The sequence below is a fragment of the Diadema setosum genome, chromosome 11 (genome assembly GCF_964275005.1).
Source record: "Diadema setosum chromosome 11, eeDiaSeto1, whole genome shotgun sequence".
NCBI classification, from domain to species: Eukaryota; Metazoa; Echinodermata; class Echinoidea; order Diadematoida; family Diadematidae; genus Diadema; species Diadema setosum.
Genome location: NC_092695.1, coordinates 9,324,915 through 9,344,363, shown reverse-complemented (window position 1 = coordinate 9,344,363; position 19,449 = coordinate 9,324,915). Strand labels below are relative to the sequence as shown.

The window sequence follows — 19,449 nt, the reverse complement described above, 5'->3', positions numbered from 1 at the left end:
TCTAGCCACAAGGCACCATTTTTTTTTTTTTTTTTTTAAACAAGATCGCGATCAAAGAAAGCTTCCTTCATTGCGCTGTGCTGCTCAGGTCGTCGTATGTTGCACGTTCAAGATACACTCAGTATGGGATGAGGCGGTGGGGCTGAGCAATGGCCAGTGACTTCAATGCCTGCGTGTGAACAGTTCCCAAAGACAAAGAAGTTCTGGCCATGGAGGGAAAATCCAGTTACTGAAGTGTGCAAAGGGTAACATTTCATAGCATATTGTACAAAATTAAGTAAACCAATGCAATACTCGAGGAATATCTTGTTATACAAGTGCACATGTACAATGTATACATGCATGTGTGTTGTATCTATGTACATAAAAGTTTGACTGTTACAGGACTTGTATGTACATCAGTGACATAGTTTTTTGTATGCCCACGAAGCATGAATAGAATGCCATGATTGTATAACCAAAGGGATTTATATTTCGATATTGCTGTCGATGGCTCAAGTGTCTTTCATTTCTGTGAATCAGCGTTAAGATTTGTTCATCCACGCCCTCGGCGTAGATTGTGCAAAAGGTGCATCATACTTGAAATTGGGCAGTGACAAGTGGCACATAATGTCATGATAAATCTCTACATTATGCATGATTACATTCACATTTTCTTAGTGTCCCAGGAGTATCCCTTCTTGATCCTGTTTTGTCTGTTATGTTGATGAACATTGAATTCTTTTGATATTGAAAATCAACTCATTTGCAGAAATTGCAAGATTTCTCAGATAATTAGTGTTTATAATCAATGGAATATCTGTTCAATATGATAAAGCAAAGTGATGCAAATGGTTATCGCTTAATATGAAAGACAAAGAGCCCTTGATCTCATCGCGTTGAAATATTCCTCCATCAGAATATTAGAAAAATACAAGAAAAACTGAAATACTGTGTTAGCATACAAAAAGTACAGCAAAAAGAACATATATCCTTTCTTAGATTGTTGCTTTGCTATTTAAAGGATGAGAAGTGAATGAAATTGCCCACATTTCAGGGATATATACACTTTATTATGCCCATTGTGGGAGGGGAGAGGCAGAAGTCAAGGTAATCTCTGTTTACAATTATAGCTAATGCCTTAGAGGTCAAAGGTTATCTCTTCATTCTCACCAACAGGAAGTGCCAACACTACTGCCTACGATGCAAATATCTTATTTCATGAAATCCGCCCAACTCATTTTTTTTTTTTTGTGTGTGTTTTTTCTTATGTTATAGATCCATGCTTGTCAAGTCTTTTTCAACCCAAGGCCCACTTTGCCTCCTACAAATGTTTTTGAGGCCCAGTCAGATCAATTATAACTCTTTTTATTTTATTATTCTTCTTTCTTTCTTGTTTGTTGCCGACATTATGGTTGAGAAACAGGATTATAGATGATATTCAAAGTCAGCAAGATTATTATTATTATTATAATTATTATTATTATTATTAATAATATTATTATTTCATTATTATTATTATTATTATTGTTGTTGATGTTATTATTATTATTATTATTATTATTATTATTATTATTATTATTATTATTATTAATATTACTATTGTTATTGTTATTGTTATTATTATTATTATTATTATTATTATTATTATTATTATTATTATTGTTATTATTATTATTATTATTATTATTATTATTATTATTATCATCATCATTATATGCACTTTACCTTCATGAATCTTGACTCAAAAGTTGCGAAAGTTTCATGCAAGCCAAAATTTCTGGTTTATTGTAAGACATCTCCATTTAGACATTACCTCATCCGCAGTCTGTTTGAATCATCTACCACCCTCTACTAGTATAGAAGTCTAAAGAAGTGAGCAATATATTTGTCTACAAACCTGTGAGTTCTGTGGTAATCCGAATGTTGCCTTTGTCACAACACAACACAGTGCCTCCATACATCTTCATTATCATGAATGCGTGCAATGAAGTGAATTTTTCCCAAATAATGGTGCTCAAACTGAAATTTTATCAGAAATTGTGATGCTTAGCTGGAATATAGCCAGGAATGTGTCAGGTACTCGACATGAATATTCATTTTGTGACTTTTAGGAGTTGACCAAATATTTTCGAAATCCACAGAAATATTGCATAACATAACATACTTGCATTATATGTTGTCAGCAAGGTGTGAAATTGTTCACTTTTCTCTTGAAAGTGATCATGATTCTGTCTCTTTCTGCTAATCTGGTTCGTGATTGCAATTTCAATAACTCACTGAAAATGTCTTAAAATTTTCCCAAATACATTCTAAATGGGATACACAGTTGCCAAAATGTTGCTGCTAATGAAAAAATTATAAATAGCCATCATGCAGTAAGTATAAATGAATAGATTGTCTTTGTTTGTGTATGTCCAATGTCCCTATCGAGTTTTCAGCCAGTGCCAAGATCCACTGCCAGATTTCTTATGAGAAAAGAGACATAAACGCACAATGAAATCCGAAGAACATACAATACGGATCGCTGATCAAATGAACGTGGACAATAATTGTGTAGGTTAACACAACATCCCCATTGTGTGCTAGTTAATAGTCATGTATCCTGGGACTCTATGGAAGGCAGTTACTCTTGAACATGCTACAGTGTACATCACAAATTTGTAATGATAAATGTAAATTACACCTTGTTAATGTGCTTCCATTTTGATATGTGGTGCCACTATCTTTCTTAATTTTTGATGTTGTTGTTGAAAAGAATGGTTATTAATCATATAGCATAGGGCCATGGTTGTCATTTTGTGATGCCTGTGACATTCTAAATAGATTTGCAATTTTATTTCATCTTTGATACTTTTGCCAAGATGTGACCAGAAGTATATGTAGTTTGTGCAAGTTCCATGATAGTTTCGTCAAATTATGCAGAAAGTCATATGAATTTAGATACTAGTAGTCCATTCTTTGTTATGATGTTTTTATGTGACTATAGATTACTCAATTGTGTGAACTGTGAGTTTTTAGGATTGTCTACAATTTGAGTTTCCCAATAAGCTCATTATTCTATTCATGGAGCTCTGAAAAAAAAATACTGGGAAAATAAAGATCTCGAAACTATTACATAATAGAAACCTTAAGTTTAGCAACAAGGAACACCACCACCACCACTCAACACCCAATGCCTAACACCAAGTACTGAACACTCAACACCATATACCAAACACACAACCTCTTACACCCAAAACGATACTCCTTCTAACATCCAGCAACCTACAAAGTCGATCTCTTTTTTATAACGTTGCTTTAGGGTTGGTTTTTTTTTTTTTTTTTTTGGGTTGTTTGTTTTTTTTTTTGTTTTTTTTTTGTTTTTTTGGGTTGTTTGTTTTTTTTTTTTGGTTTTTTTTTTAAGGAGGTTGGTTTTAGGTAGTGTATTCCACAATGATTGGACACATGTAAATCTGATACTATTCTAGGAATTACAGGCTCGCAACAGATGTGTGTAATGACCCAACTTGTACATCATGGAGAAGGCAGTATAAGGAGGACAGGAGACCTTCTTCCTCCAACAGTCAGAGCTTTGATTGTGGTGAAAGGAAGTTAATTTGTTCCCTATGGGAACCTGGTAGTGTGTGTATTATGTTTATGGGGATTTCAGAATTTAGTATGGAATAGGTTAAGTAAAGAGGAAAAAGATGTACGCGTAATTTACGGCTTTAGGGTTTGCTGTATCCTGTATGATTTTATACTGTATCAGCGATTTTGTGATCATACTGTCATTCTTTCGAATTTTAAGTATGATGGCCAGTTATTATGCAAAGTATAACACTTTCTATGATTTGATGGATGGCAACAGGAACAAGTGCTTGTAAGAGAGAAAAAAAAAGTTAATGTGCATTCATAATTAATTGAAAACGAATTAATATGATGACAGTACGGACTGTGTTTTCACATTACTGTATATGTTGGCATGTTTCAAGATAAGTAGCATATCATTCCTTGCAATGGTGAATAAGGAAAAATATCAAAGGTGTTATCGCAGGCTGAAATAGATACAAGCAAACATGCACAGAAGAAGGTGAATGCTGATTATTTTGTAGCTTGATTGAATGTTTGAATTCATAGAAATTTAACTGCTTGTGGAGAATAGGACATGCATCAAATGAAAGAAACTGAAATACGCTTCTTTGGGGAGTGCTGTCGCCAGTATGGGTGATGGCTTGCTGTCAAATTTAGCAAAGAATTCAGCAGGAGCAAGTGCAATGCTGTAGTCAAATTTTAGTGGGCGACTGGAAAACAACTCCTACTAGGCATAGAGGTGAAATGATTAAGCAGTAGAAATTGATACATGGGGTTTTATTTCATTGAATTCAAATAACTTTTCCCTACTTCATCGCCTGATGGGCTGTAGAGCTCAAAAACAAACTGGTCAACTACTTAAATTCAGCATATATATCGTCCATTCTGTCTCTTTTATTCTTTGAATAATTACGATGCTCGATCTGGAGTTTATGCTCCCTAGCAGGAGACAAACTAAACACATATCAAGCATCACATTATAAGATTTGGGGGAAGGCAGTGACATCTCTTCTTGGGAAGGGGGGGGGGTGCAGACTGCACATTTTTTCCCCATGTTTATGATTCAAATTTCAGCAGGAACATATTACAAAAAGAGAGCTAGACACTGGACATACACAGTTAGTCTGAAATTGGTTATTTAGTTCACTCCCATTATATTTTACCTGTCAAGACTTCCTCTGTCATCACTTTCAGTGGATCAAATAGTATCATACTTATGCTTACACTTCGGGCCATGGGAGATTTTGGTGCACATCCATTCAAAGATTACTATATAGCTGTGCTTAAACAAAATATATTTCCTAGATTATGCAGTATCTGTCAATTGGTAGTAAAGTGTCATTTGTAGTCTGAACAGCAGTCGATGACTCCTTTAACTATCAATACTCAGGATCAGTGTTGCTATTAACTCATTTGAATAATACATGTACTCTTATAATGACTTGTACTTTCTCATTGCTCTCAGATGAATGTATAGTTTTGTACTCATAATGAATCGAATTGCTGCTGCATGTATAAATTTGTTTAAGAAGATAAAGCCTCTGTCATTTATGTGTGCAAAATATTTTGTTGCATTATTATTATGTTCCAGATTAATTGAATTGGCAAGGTATGGCCTATAAATTGGAGAAAAAAAAAAAACCAACAGCAATGTGTGCATCTTTTTATTTCTCTCTGTGTGCTTCTGTTGATATTCATTGATTGTATTGTTATTGTTTGATTTTAAGTACTCTTATCATAATCAGCCAGTTCATGACCCATTGAACACATGTAACTTTATTTGTAGGTGCTGTGGTGTGTGTGTGTGTGTGTGTGTGTGCGCCTAATAATTTGGTCGTTATTTGGAAGGTTCGTTTATCTGAAAATGAAAAAAAAGTTTGTTATTCTGAAGGCTCGTGAAATCGAGAATGAAAAAAAAAGAAAAAGTGCTTTGTTCTGAATCTTCGTCAGAGTGTTCGTATAGGAGCGTATGTATTGTTCGTTGTAGTATACGTATGTATTAGGGACCGCGGAACGTTTGTTTGTTTTTTCTTCTTTTTTTTTTTTCCTTTTCTTTTGTAGGGTAGGGGAGCTGTGAAGTATATACATTACAAGTGGGAATTCTTGATATAAAGTAAGGCCTCCATTTTCCCAGAATGAAGTTAGGTTCCTTATTCCGAAGGTACATTCATCGGGGGAAAAAAGAAAAAAAAAGAAAAAAGACTGATACGCGCGCTATTCTGAAAGCTGAGTTCGTAGTAGTGTACTGTATGTATCAGAGACTGCGGATCATTTTTTTTTTCAGGAGGGGGGCTGCTGGGGTCGAGCCCCCCACTTATAGACTAGAAGTAGGCCCATCTAAGGGGACCCTTTGGGTAGTCATAGGCGCTGATATTTCCTCTTCTTTTTTTTTTGTCCCCGCCGAACGAGTTCGAGCAGGGGACTATAAAACGGGCTCCGTACGTGTGTGTGTCCATGTGTCCGTTTGACCTATATTGTACATTTTGCTACAAAATGCTACTCCTTCGCCATTTCTAACCCGATTTCAATTCCGCTTGCTTTATGTGATGGCACTAGGTGAGGGCTTCAAAACTTCTATACAGAATTTTGACCTTTGACTTCTTTGACCTTGATTTTTGACCTGTATTGTACATTTTGCTACAAAATGCTACTCCTTTGCCATTTCTTACCCGATTTCGATTTCGTTTGCTTTATGTGATGGCACTAGGTGAGGGCTTCAAAACTTCTACACAGAATTTTGACCTTTGACTTCTTTGACCTTTGACATTGATTTTTGACCCATATTGTACATTGGCTACAAAATGCTACTCCTTCGCCATTTCTAACCCTATTTCGATTCTGTTTGCTTTATGTGATGGCACTAGGTGAGGGCTTCAAAACTTCTACACAGAATTTTGACCTTTGACTTCTTTGACCTTTGACCTTGATTTTTGACCTGTATTGTACATTTTGCTACAAAATGCTACTCCTTCGCCATTTCTTACCCGATTTCGATTCTGTTTGATTTATGTGATGGCACTAGGTGAGGGCTTCAAAACCTTACACAGAATTTTGACCTTTGACTTCTTTGACTTCTTTGACCTTAAATTTTGACCTACATTTTGTTGTACATTTTGGTACAAAATGCTACTCCTTCGCCATTTCTAACCCGATTTCGATTCCGTTTGCTTTATGTGATGGCACTAGGTGAGGGCTTCAAAACTTTTATACAGAATTTTTACCTTTGACTTCTTTGACCTTGATTTTTGACCTGTATTGTACATTTTGCTACAAAATGCTACTCCTTCGCCATTTCTTACCCGATTTCGATTTCGTTTGCTTTATGTGATGGCACTAGGTGAGGGCTTCAAAACTTCTACACAGAGTTTTGACCTTTGACTTCTTTGGCCTTTGACCTTCATTTTTGACCCATATTGTACATTGGCTACAAAATGCTACTCCTTTGCCATTTCTTACTCGATTTCGATTCCGTTTGCTTTATGTGATGGCACTAGGTGAGGGCTTCAAAACTTCTGCACAGAATTTTGACCTTTGACTTCTTTGACCTTTGACCTTGATTTTTGACCTGTATTGTAAATTTTGCTACAAAATGCTACTCCTTCGCCATTTCTTACCCGATTTCGATTCTGTTTGATTTATGTGATGGCACTAGGTGAGGGCTTCAAAACTTCTACACAGAATTTTGACCTTTGACTTCTTTGACCTTTGACATTAATTTTTGACCTACATTTTGTTGTACATTTTGCTACAAAATGCTACTCCTTCGCCATTTCTAACCCGATTTCGATTCCGTTTGCTTTATGTGATGGCACTAGGTGAGGGCTTCAAAACTTTTATACAGAATTTTTACCTTTGACTTCTTTGACCTTGATTTTTGACCTGTATTGTACATTTTGCTACAAAATGCTACTCCTTCGCCATTTCTAACCTGATTTTGATTCTGTTTGCTTTATGTGATGGCACTAGGTGAGGGCTTCAAAACTTCTACACAGAATTTTGACCTTTGACTTCTTTGACCTTTGACCTTGATTTTTGACCTGTATTGTACATTTTGCTACAAAATGCTACTCCTTCGCCATTTCTTACCCGATTTCGATTCTGTCTGATTTATGTGATGGCACTAGGTGAGGGCTTCAAAACTTCTACGCAGAATTTTGACCTTTGACTTCTTTGACCTTTGACCTTAATTTTTGACCTACATTTTGTTGTACATTTTGGTACAAAATGCTACTCCTTCGCCACTTCTAACCCGACTTCGATTCCGTTTGCTTTATGTGATGGCACTAGGTGAGCACTTCAAAACTTCTACACAGAATTTTGACCTTTGACTTCTTTGATCTTTGACCTTGATTTTTGACCTATATTGTACATTTTGCTACAAAATGCTACTTCCGGCGGGGACATATATTACGCACCGCGTAATTTCCACTTTTCCTTGTTTTAAGATAAAATGTCGGCGCTGCAGTCCCCTCCCTCCCCCCCCCCCCCCGTTCCGCCTCCCCTGTGTTTGTATATAGCGTATGTATTCTTGTTCGTTTGTGTGTGTGTGTGTGTGTGTGTGTACGTGTATGTGTGTATGTATGTACTATGTTTATCTGTAAATGTGTAAAATATACAAGTCTCTATCCGTTTGTCAGTCTTTACCTATCTGTCTCTGCCGAGGCCTTGTGAGTCGCTCTGAGTTTAATTTATTTGCACTCCTAACGACGTTCTTAACTTTAGGAGCAGAAAATGTTGCGTATCGCCCAGGGTCAAAGCAATCAAATCTTGTTTTTCCAGTATTCTTCTCCAATACGTTACACAGATAAGATTGCTCACTTACATCATGTCTAAACCTCTTACGGAGAATCATGAGAAGGTCTCGATCCGATGATTGCATTGTGTAAGACAACTCTGTATAGGCAAGTGATACAGGCTCCCCCTAACAAGTTTGCAGTGATAATTACGCACAGTAAAAGAAAAACGCGTCCGGCATCCAACTGCAACCATTCCAGTCCTTCTGACGAGTTTAAACTGTAACGGGATCATCGTTATTTGAAAGTTAGAAGTCCAGTGTCCGATGTTATGATGCAGTCATTTCGCACCATTTGGGGAGTTTTCGCTGTCCTCGTGACGGTTAACTCCCAGAACCCTCAAGTGAGAGTCAACGAGGGAATCCTTGTCGGCAAGACGGTGCACTTCAGCGAAGACGAGTACATCGGAAAATCACGTGACATCGACGTCTTTCTGGTAGGAAAAACAATGTAGGGCCTACTTCTCGATTTCACATCTTTTACATAATTTTGCTCATGGGTGCATTGAAGATAAAGAATATCTGCCCAGCTAATTTCATCTTATGAAGTGCTACTCTATCCAAAGCGTGCAATCATTATGTTGAGAAAAAAAAATATATTGTTGATCCCATTTCGGCCGATGTAAAGGTTTTGTACCATCAACCGAGAGTTCGCCCGTACTATCAAAAATATTAATGCATTGTAGACCTGCTGTTAAAAAAAAAAAAAAAAAAAAAAAAAAAAAAAAAATGAAGGAAAAAAAAATGCCGGTTTGAAAAAAAAAATGAAGACACTAGTCATACTTCATCGAATTTCTGTATTTCTCACAGTTTTTCTTAACTGATAAATTAAAACATACTAATTATTAGAGCATAGTATAATTCATCAGCTCTGCTTGTTTATGATAGCGGGAACGAACTGTGTGGCAAAAAAAAAACAACAACAACAGACAACAACAAAAAAACCGACTTGGATATGACGGGCCATATTACAAGTGCCTTTTTGTTTTCGTTTGTTTTGTTTTGGGGTTTTTTAGAACAATATCGGTAATGGCCCCTTGCCTCCTCCATAGTGTACTCGACAAGTTGTATAATACAATTGCCTTCCCGCCTTCTGGGGCCCGTTGCATAAAAGTTACAATTATGGCAACTTTGCCATCCAATGGTAACTACCATGGCAACAATACTCAACAGCCAATCAAAATCAAGAATTCCATGGAAGTTACCATTGGATGGCAAAGTTACCATAATTGCAACTTTTATGCAACGGGCTCCTGGTCCCATATCTATGGCGCCGAAGTGAGCTTTTGCAGACTGCCTACTCTGATTCTCACACAGAGTACCAAAGGCGCCTATATTAATAGCTTAATTTTCGCATATTACCTTCTCACCTTCTTACCTTCTCATCCGGGTTTCTCATCCCCAACAAAGTGCCTATATATAAGGAGAATTTCAACAAATTGCTTCATTTAGAGCGCGTGTTGACGAACGTCACAGTATCTGTCCAATCTGCCTTAGTTTTGAGCCAGGGTTGTTAGTCTGTGTTTGCATTGTGATAAAAGACGAGTGTGAGACACGTAACCCTACGATCGTCTTATGGGGTCTAATCCATACCTACTCTTTAGAGTTAAGTAACAAAACTCGATCAGATGCCACAACTTCAGTAATTTTATCTTCTTCTTTTTCTTTTTTTTCATCGCGGATGTATGGGCCCACCTATAATCGCGGGGCCGGTAAAAAAAGAAGAAAAACATGCCACTTTTCAGAAATCATGAGGCTGTTGTAAGGAATAAGTAAGGATTTAAGTGTTAAAAATATCTTAAAGCCCTCGCAAACAAATGCAATTTTAAAACCGTTTCATTTATGTTGGCACCACTCATGGCAAAGGTTGACGACTACGTCAATAGCCTAGTATTTACATCTTACAGTGCGCATGCATGTGCAAGTACATAAGGAGCTTTTGCAGTCAAATCATTGAATATACTGTCAGGCGTTCTATATTATTAAACTCGTTTCATCATTATCATTATCAGTGCTATTCTTATTGTAATGAGCGTTGTTATTATTATCATTATCAATGTCACCATTATCGTCATTGTCATTATTATCATGACTATTCTATCGTTCCGCGTTCAAAGACAGAGAGAATGGCGTCTAGACAGGGTTTTTATCTGATGTTTGGTGATAGAAAAAGCCGCGTTGTATTTTGGTGAACGATAGACCTACACGTGGTTCTTTATATGCTGTAACAGATTCAGTATTGTACGTCCTTAAGGATAGGTTTAAATGAGTTACCCGTTCTTCATCCATGTTCTTTCTTTTATTCAGGGAGTACCCTACGCCGATCCTCCGGAGCGCTTTACACCGCCACAGCCCAAGGTAGCATGGGACGGTGAGAGAAATGCTACCGAGTTTTCACCGGGTTGTCTCCAGACGCCGTACGAGAGTTCGCCCGTACCCGTGATGTCGGAGGATTGTTTGTACCTTAACATTTTCGCCCCAAGCCCAGTGCAGGTAAGCTGCCAGGTTAAGTGGGTATCTCACTGGCTTGGAGATAGGTGGTGACCTGATGGCGACTCGAGCCTTGATGTTCGCGAAGTGGTGGCGGTACGGTCGCAGAGACGTTTCTTGGAGACACCCTGGTCTCCGGGGAGTCGCGAGAGAATCGACCATGTTCGATCCCCCCCCCCCCCCAAGACTTTATCTAGTCTCCAGCTAGTCTCGGAGACGTCTCCGCAATGTCTCCGCGACGTCTCCTTAGTCACAACCGTGAGTCGCGGAGACTTTAATTTTGTCCGCGAGCTCTCCAAGGTCTCAAAGACGTCTCTGCGACCCATGCGGAGACCCATTGGCGACCTACCGAAGACGTCGCGGCGACGTCTTCGCGACTTCTTGTCGAATAAGTTGTCACCGTGTTTCGAGACGTCTCGGACATCGTCTTCGAGTCGCCTTCTTGGTCGCCATTTCTTGGTCTTGAGATTCGCAGGAATCGCGCCAGTCGCGGCGGTCGCGGCGGAGTTTCCTTCATGAGTGAGATAGACCTTCTAGACTGAACCGTGATCTCCCTTACTACAATTATTTCAAATGATAATCGTAATCAACAGAGGTGGCACTGTGACATAAAGACTTTTTACTGTCAATCAATGAAGGTCTCGAGTTCAAATCTCATCAAGCAGTGTCAAGAGCCTACGTCCTGCGGCAGTATAAATTTATACACCATGTACATCTCTACCCCTGTGTATTAATGGTTACCTGGCAATGCTATAGGATATAATGGTAAAGTCTGACCAAGGTAGCCGGACGGAAAGCCCAGCCTTAGGGACAGGAATCAAAAGAAAACTATATTGGAAGATCCTGCGTGATATAGTTTTGCTTGATACATTCTGACGGTTAAGTGCTGACCATTAATTTTCGTTACAATCTTTTTTTACCACGTTAAGTCAGACTTGCTTCAGGCCCGCAGAAGTGGCCATGATTTACGGCCGTGGTGCTTTTTTCATGCAGAGGTGACGAAATGAATTATCTTCATTGAGAAACCTTTCTTTGCATCATTATTCCATCATGCAGTCTTCTGCTGGCATCCCTGTGATGGTATGGATTCATGGGGGAAGCTTCAGTGCCGACACGGCCATGTCATACGATTACAGCGGTATCCCATTGGTAACCGTCGGTGACGTCATAATGGTGGCCATAAATTACCGCCTGGGCGTATTTGCACAGTTTTCAACAGGTGAAGTTTTGTTCCCACATATGACATCTAAAGTATGTATTGTTTTGATATGTTTTGCTTTGCTTTACTTTGCTTTTTCGTGTTCTGTTCTATTTTGTTCTGTATCACGAGAACAGTATACAAAGTTCTTATTCTGGTAGCACCCCAGTACCTACATACTGTAGGATCAGGTTCAGTGCTACCTCTGCCCAATATCGTCCTAACCTGGTTTGGAATAATCTCGGGGTGTAACTCATACATGGAAGTACAGGCTTCTCTTCTATTCTTTTTTTCGACATTTTATTTTTAAAGAACCAAGATTACTTTGAGTCCCAAACTCTTATTCCGCGTCCCCTGCACATACAGAAGGAATCAAACAACACATGCAGTGATAAACACTTTTCCCATTCTTTCCAATTTGCTTCTTTTATATTACATGGTTTTTTTTTTCTTTTCTCTTTATTCCGTACTATTATGCGTAATTCATTATTATCCACCCTTTCTGTATCTGTAGAGGATGACGTTGCTCCTGGAAATTTTGGAATGATGGACCAAGTGGCTGCCCTGAAATGGATCAATGAAAACATTGCTGGTACGAGGACGGTGTTTTGAGTGTTGTTGTTTTTTATATTTGTGGTTGAAATAAATTTGGATTATCGAGTTTTCTTGCTTCGTTTTGGATATGTAGGCTGCTCGGATCGAAATACAACAGTTTTTGATGACTTTACTATAATCTGATGGAGTAGAAACTATCAGTCAGTAAGCTGATGGTGATCGATGTCCATGTTTAATTCAGACTCTGTCGTGGTTTATCGCAAGGTTAATAGCTGGGTTTGATAAATCTATTCTAAATAGGTACTTTCTCTGTATATATCTTTAAAAATCAATCTCTAGAAGTGATTCACTTTTCCAATTATGTGTGGGCATTTTTTCCTTCTTATGGGTCCTAGATATTCTAATGTGAGAAGTGGAAGATTTCAACAAGCAAAGGCTATAATGCTTTAAAATTCCTGAAGAAAAATACTCGTTAGAGCCATGAGTCTGCTTTGGAGGAAAGATCGCTTTTTATAGATGATAGCTATATACTTGACGTGGAGAAATGATAATGCAATATCATTGTAGACGATAGAAAATAAAGCCCATGTTTTAACCGACCTTACCCCGACAACGTCGGGACAACATCCGGAGAACAAAATTCCTTGCCTTTGGCAATAAAACCGCAGGAGAGAGCGAGGGGCCGAAAACCTCCGGGTAGGTGTCCATAACAACCTACCCGTTTGGACTATTGCGCATGCGTATTGAGTGTATCAAAGAAATGCTACCGCCAGAATGGTTGTCGGGGGTATGGGGAAATGTCGGAGTAATGTCAGGGTAACTACTCTATAGCTGGCCAGAGTAGAATTTGGTGAAAGTTACCGCGACAACGTCCGAGCAACATTTTGCGGGGACCGTTTTAACAGGCAGGGTAAATAAAGATTGCCCAGACGTTGTCGCGGTAACTCTGGCTTGAAAAGCTCTGTTAAAACGGGGCGTAATGTTTAGTATGCACATAGTTACATTCAGTCTATATCTCTTCGTTTTAGAAAAAAAAGATGAAGAGAGAGGGAGATTAGAGAATACAACTAATATGGTTAGAATTTCTACAACCAAATTCTTAGTGCCAGACGTTAATGCTGCCAATCACGTTTTACCTCCATCATTCTGCAGCTTTCGGAGGAGACAAAGACAAGATCACCATTTTCGGGGAAAGCGCAGGCTCGTCTAGTGTCGGTTTCCATATCGTGTCCAAACTTAGCCGGGGATACTTTACTCAGGCGATGATGCAGGTAAGAAATAGTCTGCATAAGCTACAAATTCAGGTAGTAAACTATATTAACATCAGTGCTTTGTGACAAAAAGGGAAGAAACCTATAGACCTGTATTGACTGTACATTCGTCATGATTATGCCAGCAGGTGAAAAATATACATCACAGATAAATGAGAATTATTATTTCTGGCACTTATAGGGAAAAGTTTGATACGAGTACCACCGTGCTTTTATACGTATCTCCTCGTGTGTCAATGTAAAACTTTGCGTTGCACAACAATTATACTGGTATGATCGTCAGTGACGTCATTCGTATTTTGCAACTATAATAGAGCATAAAGACATTTTAGTATAGCGAGATACGATATACTGCAGTACTTAAATCGTTACATCAAGGCCAGGTGCCGCGTAACGTGATTTGATTTGTGTTTATGAGGGTGGGGTGGAATAGGGATGTGGGGCCTGTTGCATAACACTTTTTATCTGAGAAATCTCAGATTTTCTTTTTTTCCTGTGTTGAAGTCAATGTCAGAATCATACTAACCTGAGTTTTCTGTTCTTACACGAGTTTTTCTCAGGTAAAAAGTTTCATGCAACAGGCCCGTAGAGTCCATCTTGCTGCTTCTGGTTATTAACCTTGGTCCAGGGTCATAACGCTTGATGCTCTGGCCGGGCATCGAGGGGGAACGATGTAAAACCAAAGAGCTATAACTAGGCGCCTATAGTACCTCCTTGGTAAAAACCTATTTTGCTATTAATTGTAGGTTTGTATATTTTCTATATCCGTAGTATTACAAATATTTCCTCTTTTTTGCAGTCAAACTGTATTCTTTATTTCTATTTTTTTTTTTCGTTTGTCAGTTTGTGGCCAAAAGAGTTCACGACTGAATCCTCAGTACCCCCTTTCTGGGGCATATAACTTTCATGTATAAGGCTTCGACCATACCCTATCTCATGTGCACTATGAAGGAAAGTTTGCATTGCAAATTATGTCACCGTTGACAAATATCAAGAAGACTTTAACGAGGGCCTGCATGTACTGTGCACGTGTAAAACAAACAGTATGAGCCCAAGGCTGATCTGAAACAACTGATCGCATGGCTACATTGCTGTGAGGTAACTGCTCTCTTGTAAATTATGTTATCTTTTTTTTTTTCCAATCCGACCGGCGATTAATGCGGGTTGATGAGCGTCCTCCAAAAGAAAAGCTGACTTAAAGTTTATGGCTAGCAGGCCACAAGACATTTTACAGATCTCATGAAATAAGCTATAGTGGTACAGCTTTCTGCTGAGTGGACAAAACCAACGTGAAGCAACTTCATTTTTCCCACATATTCCTATGAATTTAATGAAGGTGGTAGTATGCTTGTGCTGTTATATGCAACTCATTTGATCTATTTATGTTATTTCCAGACTCTATGTTTATTTCACTCACTGTTGGACTTGAAATTTCCCTTATCATTATTTCTTGTTTGGTACTGATTTCAAGATCTTTTTCTTAAGTAAATGATGCGTACGCTGTAACCATATACATTATCTTCCATGCGCATCCATGCTCTTAGAAAAAAAAAAGGCATGCATTATAATTATCAGAAAGGAGTATCCGTGCGGTTATAGGGTTATAGTTCGTTCTTCTTAAGGTTCGTTAATCCGAAAATGAAAAAAAAAAGAAAAAGATCCGTTATTCCGAAGATTCGTTAATCAATAAACGAAAACTTCTCGTTGTTCCGAAGGCTCATTGTTAGTTTTTTGTTTGTTTGTTTGTTTGTTTGTTTTGATGTTGTTATTGTTGTTGTTGTTGTTGTTTTCAATTTTTAATTAATGAACCTTCGGAATAAGGAACCCTTCTTTCATTTTCGTACAATGACGAACCTTCGGAATAACGTAAATAATTCAGTTTTCGGAATAATGAATCTCATTTCATTTCCGGCCTAATGACGCTTCGGAATAACGAACATTATCCCCATTCCCCGCATGCAACCCTGCATTATTCATCTGTAAACAACAGAGCGGAAGTGCTTTCGATCTCTGGGCCTTTTTGGACGACCCCGAGAGAGAACGGCGTTTGTCTACACAACTCGGGGTAGCCATGGGGTGCGACACGTCATCTTCCGACGCCTTGGTGGAATGTCTCAAACTCCAGGATAGCAAGGCACTTTTAGCTGCTGCCGATGAGGTAGATTATCAAAATAAATCATTCGTACAAATACTAATATGATTAATTTGAAAATCATTTGTATCATCGATGGTGATATCTAATATTTATGATGAGGTATATTGTAAAATTCTGTATATGACGTTGACCTTGTTAGGTGACACAGTTATGATTGTGAAATAATTCATTCATTCAAATTGTAATACTCAGGGAAATCAATGTGAAAATGTCGTATATTGTTTTGTAACATTTTGTTTGATTGATGAATAATAAAACATTCTTTAAAATTGAATATTTATGATATTCATACAGTAATGGTTATGACAATATAAATTCTAAAGCGTAGTTTAACGTACTCACGTATGGAACTACAAGAGGCATGCTCTTTACCTGTTGTGGTGTGTTGTTGTTGTTATTATGATGTACAAGTCATGTCACCTTTTGAAACGACATTATATCCTGTGCCACAGAAGCGATATGATTGAATCTAAAGACTTTCTTGTAAATTTTATGTCAAGTTTTTTTTTTTTTCTGTCGGTTATTTTTGTCTTCATTGACCTTAAAACTATGTCTTTCTCTGTTTGTGTACCTCAATTCAATGTATTTTTTCGTAGATATATTGGTCAGACGGTGGATATCCGGTCACCCTGGACGGTACATTTCTGGACGACACACCCAAAAATCTTTACGATAAGGGAGACTTTGCCCGGGTACCGCTCCTTATTGGCTTCAACAGGGACGAGGGCACGCTGACGCCGTTTTCCTACTTTCCGCGATACGTGGGCAGCCCCACCCCGCCTCAAATCAGCAATGATTTTTTCGAGTGGTATATAGGTTACATCCTGACCAGCTACGGGATGGGCGATGCGGTCCTCATCGACGCCGCTTGGCAGGAGTACGTTGACTGGACGATCGCCGATGACCCGTTGGCGGACTACTTCCGACCACTCGTCGATTTCGGGACCGATTTCGACGTTGCCTCCCACATGGACCGCACTGCTCGGATTCATGCCTCGGCCAACCTGCCCGTTTTCAAGTACTTCATGACCCACGAACCATCAAAGTAAATGCAGGCGATTCCCGCTGTAACAAATTTTCTCGAGACCGGCAGTTTTCTTTCGTTGTATCGAAATTTCGTGGTAGATAACAGATAAACATTATAAACAGATTATATGCTTGATAATTTTCATTTCACTTAGTTGTACCCGAAATTTCGTCCTAACCGTGTTTTGTATGATAATGGGATGCACGGTATTGTAGCTTTGAGTGAAGTCTAAAAAAGACAACAAAATAATCCCATTTAGTTGTGTAGAAAATGTTTAATTGATACCATGATAATTTACCACAGGAAAGCACCTAATTGAGTAATAAAGGGTTTGCTTTCATGATTCCTAACTGAGATATTTTCATTGACGAACAATTGTAATCATCCAGAATTTGATATTATGTTTTATTTTGTTGGTATTGTCGAGAATGCTGTGTTTTTCTCAACACAGTTAGATAGTTTGTTATCGTAGTTACAACATGTTAGAAGGTCAACATCAAGTTAAGATCCTACAAAAAAGTCCAGAGTGTTTTATCTCAAAGTTGTAACGCCGTGAAAAGGTGTCGAGGAAAAATGCAGATTTCAGTTATACATGCTGGAAAGCAATAATCGCTGTCTGTGAATGAATTTTCCCCAATCTCAACTGAACAGAATCATTAATTTTTGTGCGATTGTTTCTCAGATTTTGACAAAAATTGCAGCCATCTCTCTCTTCTCAAAAGTTACATAATAGAGCGATTCTTGTTTTTCTTTGGTGAAACATATTATCTTTGTTTATATCTTGATATCCGCGCACGCTCAAGGAGTTTCTTTCAGTACGGAGATTCGTATCCGTCCACGCCTTGGCTAGGGGCAGGGCACGGGGAGGACCTGACTTTTGTCTTCGGCATACCTTTCATTGACGAGCTCTACAACATCAAGGGCCACAATATGACTGAAGAAGAGAATGAACTCTCCGTCAAATTCATGGAATTCTGGACAAACTTTGTTAAATCTGGGTAAAGTTATACATCAAGCACTTCTCCTTTTGTTTCCTTCTTTCTTCTTTCTTTTTCGGATTGATTGCAGGTAATTATTGAGTAGCATAAAATTAAAATGTCCTTTTCTTTTAAAACCTGGCATATCATTCATTGTAAGCGTTATACATTATTACATCATTGCAAACAAAACACAATGATAAATTATATCTCCCTATTTTCACGTATTTATTCATTAAATTGAATGGTCACGTCACAAAACAATGTTATCGAAGGAGGGAAAACATTATAATGATATTATAGTGGTATTCTTATTCGTTTTTTTCCTTGTATTGGCGTACAGGAAATGATGAGAAATGCATGAATGCATCGTTCATACCTTGTCCAGGGACAGCCCTCGTAGGTTGGATTTTTTTGATGGACCTAAAATACGAATAAAATTTCTCGATCTTGATAAGATAACGACTTCAATGTTCGCAGAGATCCGAGCAAACCCAGCGAGGGTGCACCAGAGGGGAGTGGGAGGGATCTCTGGCCCCTCTACACCATCCCCGAGCTCCATCACAAGGAGATGGCACCTGAACTTAAAGTGGGGAGAGCTGCGAGGGCCAGGGGCTGCCACTTCTGGAACGTCCATATCCCGTCCTTAATGGTCTTTACGAGTAAGTAGACACCTTAATATACGTCACGAGAAAAAAGGAATGTCTCTGATATTCAGAAACGTGTTGTTTAAAATCTGTTTTGCTCGTAATGCGCTCTCATGTCGTAGTGCACGATGGTTGTGGGTGACGTTCGTTATTCCCCGAAGGTTCGTTATTCCGAAACACGCAAATTCTGTATGCCTACATGTACGCTAATCCGAACATTGTGGCGTTATTCCAAAGGGTTGATGTTCCTTACATTAGCTCATCCGAAAATGAAATAAGGTTCGTTTATACGAAAATGAAAAAAAAAAAAGTGAGCACAAACGAACCGCCGAAAATATGAACCGTGTTTTATTTTCGGATTAACAAACTGTAACCGAAAGTGGCATATGGTTGTAACATTACTGTAACTGTGTTGATACTACTCTTGACGGATGACTAATGTAACTATACCTCAGATAGTATGATTGTTAATCCACGAAAGTTCACAGAGTGTTCTTTTTCCGTTCATTGGTTGCAGGTGACATTGGTGAAGAGGAAAAAGAGTGGCGGGAAAGCTATGCCGACTGGAAGGACGACATGGCATCGTGGCAGCAGACGTTTGAAGATTATAAGAATGGCGCCATTTGTAACTAAAGGCATATATCGACTGCACACTGGATAACAGCTTTGATGCAACAGAAGCGGTCTCAAAAAGGTTCAAAAATTAACAACCATAAATTTCCCGTCTAAAGGTAGAATAATATTGTTAGAGCCGTAAACTATAGCAAACGTATCCATTGCAATAA

General features: G+C 38.5%; 1 protein-coding gene across 1 annotated transcript; it reads left to right on the top strand.

Annotated features, from left to right (window-relative positions):
- Nucleotides 1-8,619: 8,619 nt before the first annotated feature.
- On the top strand, nucleotides 8,620-19,297 carry LOC140235061 (acetylcholinesterase-like). Its single transcript, XM_072315099.1, has 10 exons — nucleotides 8,620-8,781; nucleotides 10,652-10,831; nucleotides 11,891-12,053; nucleotides 12,547-12,624; nucleotides 13,740-13,858; nucleotides 15,849-16,016; nucleotides 16,610-17,058; nucleotides 17,844-18,038; nucleotides 18,498-18,679; nucleotides 19,182-19,297. Exons 1-10 carry the CDS (start codon nucleotides 8,620-8,622, stop codon nucleotides 19,295-19,297), a joined length of 1,812 nt encoding a protein of 603 aa, XP_072171200.1.
- Nucleotides 19,298-19,449: the final 152 nt, after the last annotated feature.

Coding starts and splice junctions, on each gene's coding strand:
- LOC140235061 (XM_072315099.1), top strand. CDS start 8,620: ATGCAGTCATTTCGCACCATTTGGGGAGTTTTCGCTGTCCTCGTGACG. Junction 13,859..15,848: donor TTACTCAGGCGATGATGCAG/GTAAGAAATAGT, acceptor TGTAAACAACAG/AGCGGAAGTGCTTTCGATCT. Junction 18,680..19,181: donor GTCCTTAATGGTCTTTACGA/GTAAGTAGACAC, acceptor CATTGGTTGCAG/GTGACATTGGTGAAGAGGAA.